Source organism: Pan troglodytes, chromosome 9 (assembly GCF_028858775.2).
Source record: "Pan troglodytes isolate AG18354 chromosome 9, NHGRI_mPanTro3-v2.0_pri, whole genome shotgun sequence".
NCBI lineage: Eukaryota > Metazoa > Chordata > Mammalia > Primates > Hominidae > Pan > Pan troglodytes.
Genome location: NC_072407.2, coordinates 39628619 through 39632021, shown reverse-complemented (window position 1 = coordinate 39632021; position 3403 = coordinate 39628619). Strand labels below are relative to the sequence as shown.

Below are 3403 nucleotides of genomic sequence, written 5' to 3'. Positions count from 1 at the left end.
CCACATTTTAGGCTAAACTCAAATTTCCAGCACCAAGGTTCATCTGAGTGAGGACAGGGAGTCTGCTCTTATCTTTGTTCAATTCTGTAAGTTCTGTAGTCACAACTGGAATGGATATGCATCCTTTGTTTTAAAAACACATCCACAAGAAAGAAAACCTAAATCTTATTCTGAAAGCAGATGGGGCATCAGAAACATCAAACAAGTTAAAACCACAGGAATTAAATTATAAATTTTAAACTCCCTTTTATTGAAATATAAGTTTGTTTAGTATATTTACACCACACTTTATGCACATATATACAGAGAAGGTAAATTCTGTAAAATAAAAAAGTTTTTCTTAATAAAAAATTAAAATCAAAACAAAATAAAGTGCATAAAACTGATTTTTTTTTTCCTTCTGGTGAACATCATCGTTGTCAAAATTTTGGTCGGTTGCGAGAGGGAGGAAGAAATTCATTATTTGACTTAGTGCATACAGCTGGCCCTGAATTTGTAGCCTTCAGGCCAAAATGACAAGAGGTCAGGAATGAGTCAGGCAAATTGTCAAGGTCTGCAGGGCTCCCCAGTCTGGAGGTCCTGCTCTCTTTGTCCTATCGGGAGCCGTCCCCCTGCTTGGAACAGTGATCTCACCATCGCGGCGCTGGAACAAAGGGAGAACACAGGAAGGGGGCTCCACCAGCCAATGTCACAGCCCTGCTCCGGGGCCACCAGCGCTCTGTTTGGTAGAAAATTGCAGAATTAGCTCAACGGCTCAAACGCAAGTTTTCCTTTTTCGAAAAGGGAATGAGGGGGGCCCAAGAACGGGGTGCATCTCCCACAGGGACGGCCACTCGGGGGCCAAACCCCAGTAGCCAGTTTCTTCGGATCCAATCCCCGTGCTGGCACAGTAAAGAATCCTTTTATAAGCTGGGTGGAGAGAATGTTACACTTCTCGCCTCGGTGAGTTCGTCCTCCCAGAACTTTGAAAGGAAACAGCGTGGGATTGAAAGAAAGGGGCAGATGGGTGAAAAGCTGAAGTTTTTAGACACCTTTGCGGGTGGGCGTTGGCCGGCTGGTCCCTGACAGTAGCAGAGGCGACGGCCCTTCCCCCCATCATCCATACCCCAGCCCCAGGTCTCTCTCTTTTCCTCCCGGTGACACTAAGTCCCAGACCGGCGGCCGTACTTGGCCTTGCAGTGCAAAATGTGCTTGGCGAGGAAGTCGAGGCGGCGCTGTAGCAGCTGAGCGTGGGGGTCTGCAAGGGCGGCCAGCTCGGGGAAGCGAGGCTCGTGGCGCCGGTAGAGGCGCAGCAGCCGGGCCGCGGCGTCCTGTCCGCGGTGCAGCTCCAGGACGCGCCGCGCGGTCCGCTCGCGGAACACGCACACTGACTGCAACAGCGGCTCGTTATACTTGTCCCACATGCCTGCTACCCGGTAGCCGTGCACCAAGCCCGCCTCATTGTCCAGAAAGACCAGCGCCCCGCCCGGACCGCGGTGCAGGTTGCTGGTGGCACGCTGCATGACGCGCGGGTCCCACTGCAGGCTGAAGAGGTTGCTTACGAGCCGGTCGAAGTTGGCCGTCAGGTAGTCGAAGAGGATTAAGTCGGTCCATTGTACTAGGTCCACCAGCTCCGCCTGGCTGAGGTTGGCCAGCTCACCCCCGGCATCCCGGAGGGGGCGCAGACGGCCGTCCTCCGAGCGCCAGGGCGCGGGCACCACCACGTCCGTGAGGTTGGGCAGCCAGCGTGTCAGGCTCACCACGCTGCCCTCGGTCCAGTGAGCAGCGCGCAGCTCCTCCTGCACCTGCGCCCACTGCGCGCCCCGAGCCTCCACCCGAGCCAGTGCCAGCGGCGGCACGTGGCGCTGGAGGCCCAGCAGGCGCGCCAGGTAGTAGGACAGGGCCTCGCCCTGAATCTGCTCCGGGTTGATGCCGTAGCGCACGCAGGCGCGGGTGCCGTCGGCAAAACGGGCCAGTCGGTTGGAGCTGCGCCCGCAACCCCCGCGCTCCAGGGCCACCACCCGGGCGCCGCGAGCCGCCTCCAGCCACGCCGCCGCCTGGGCCTCCGAAAAGCCCGGGGGCACCTGCTCTTCCAGGCCGCGGCTCCAGAAGACGCCCCCGTGCACCGCGGCGCTCTCCTCCGGCCGGGGCCGCCTGGCTGGCACGTGCCACCTGGGCTCGCTCCGGGACTGCCGGGGCGGGCCGTCCGCGCCGGCCGCCAGGGTGAGCAGCGCCCGGAAAGTTTTCAGGGAGCCGCCGCGGGCGTCCCACGCCAGGGGCGGGGGCAGAGGGAAGCGAGGCGCGGGCGCGGGGCCGCCGCTCCGGGCCGGGCGCCGTGGGAGTCGGTCTTCGGGCGGCCGGGAGGCGGGCAGCTCGGTCCGCGGCGGCAGGAGCCCTCCCCACATCGCCAGCAGCGAGCCCAGCGCCAGCAGCCAGAGCCCCGCGGTGGCGGCGGCGCCCCGCATCCTCCTGCCCATGCTCCCGCGGCTGTGCCGGTGCGCCGCCGCCGCTTCAAGCCGAGCCCAGGCACCCGGGTCCCGGCGGCGAGGCGGGCCCGGCAGTTTGTGGGCTCCGAGGCTTCGGGCGCTTCGGCCCCATCGCGGCCGCGGGGTGCTGCGGGGCTCTGTCCGGCGCTCCGCCCGGCGCTGGGAACTCGAGTCCCCGCCGCTTCCCAGCTGCTTTTGTATTTCGCTGTGAGACCCTCCGGTGGGCGCGATTCACAGGCGCCCGGACCACGTGGGAGCGAGGGGGATCCCCCTCCCCCTCCTCCGCCTCCGCTCCCCGCCCCCCGCTCCCCCGCCCCCTTCCTCTCCTCTTCCACTTAAAGCGGCGATGGCTCCTTCCGAGAGGGAGAGGCGGCCCCACACTCGGTCTGGGACTTAGGGGCCTGGAGGAAGCCGGACTGGCTGCGCCCGCGCCGGGGCGTAGGAGGGGGTGGCGCAGAGCCGGAGTCTGGGGCCTGGCGGGAGGGACGCGCCCTGGGCCCTCGCGGTGGTGTCGTGGTCGCCGGGTCCCTTTGCCTAGGCAGCGCGGATCTCCTGCAAACTTCAGACAGATTTCCACCTCTTTCCGAGCTCCGCCAGGCTAGGATCAGGCAGGGTCCCTTTGCTTTCTCAGTTTCTGTCTGGGTGATTCACGCTGCTTTATGTAAATCCCTGGGAATGTCTCCGAGCCACAGAGGATGTGATTCCAGCGGAAAGAGGAACCCGCTGTAGCCAACAACTTTGAACCGACACTCCCTTTTCCGAGCTCGCACATCAGCACCAATCAGTATTGGCCGCTCTGCCTTTCCCAAGGGACTCCCAGGGAGTGAAGCCTCGCTGTGCACGTGCCCCTTGAACACCTAGGCCATCTCCCATTCATTCATGGATCCATTCAACACAGCGACTGCCCCTCGGTTCTGGTTCTGCTTACCAGAAGCAAA

The 3403-nt window shown here is 61.9% G+C and overlaps 1 protein-coding gene across 1 annotated transcript; it reads right to left on the bottom strand.

Moving 5' to 3' along the window:
• Positions 1–221: 221 nt before the first annotated feature.
• Positions 222–2750, bottom strand: FJX1 (four-jointed box kinase 1). The gene has a single exon (XM_508371.7). The coding sequence runs from the start codon at positions 2454–2456 to the stop codon at positions 1143–1145; it is 1314 nt and encodes a 437-aa protein (XP_508371.2). The 5' UTR covers positions 2457–2750; the 3' UTR covers positions 222–1142.
• Between the last annotated feature and the right edge of the window lie 653 nt (positions 2751–3403).

What these genes read in the sequence shown, in the direction of transcription:
- FJX1 (XM_508371.7), bottom strand. Translation starts at nt 2,456, where the DNA reads ATGGGCAGGAGGATGCGGGGCGCCGCCGCCACCGCGGGGCTCTGGCTG.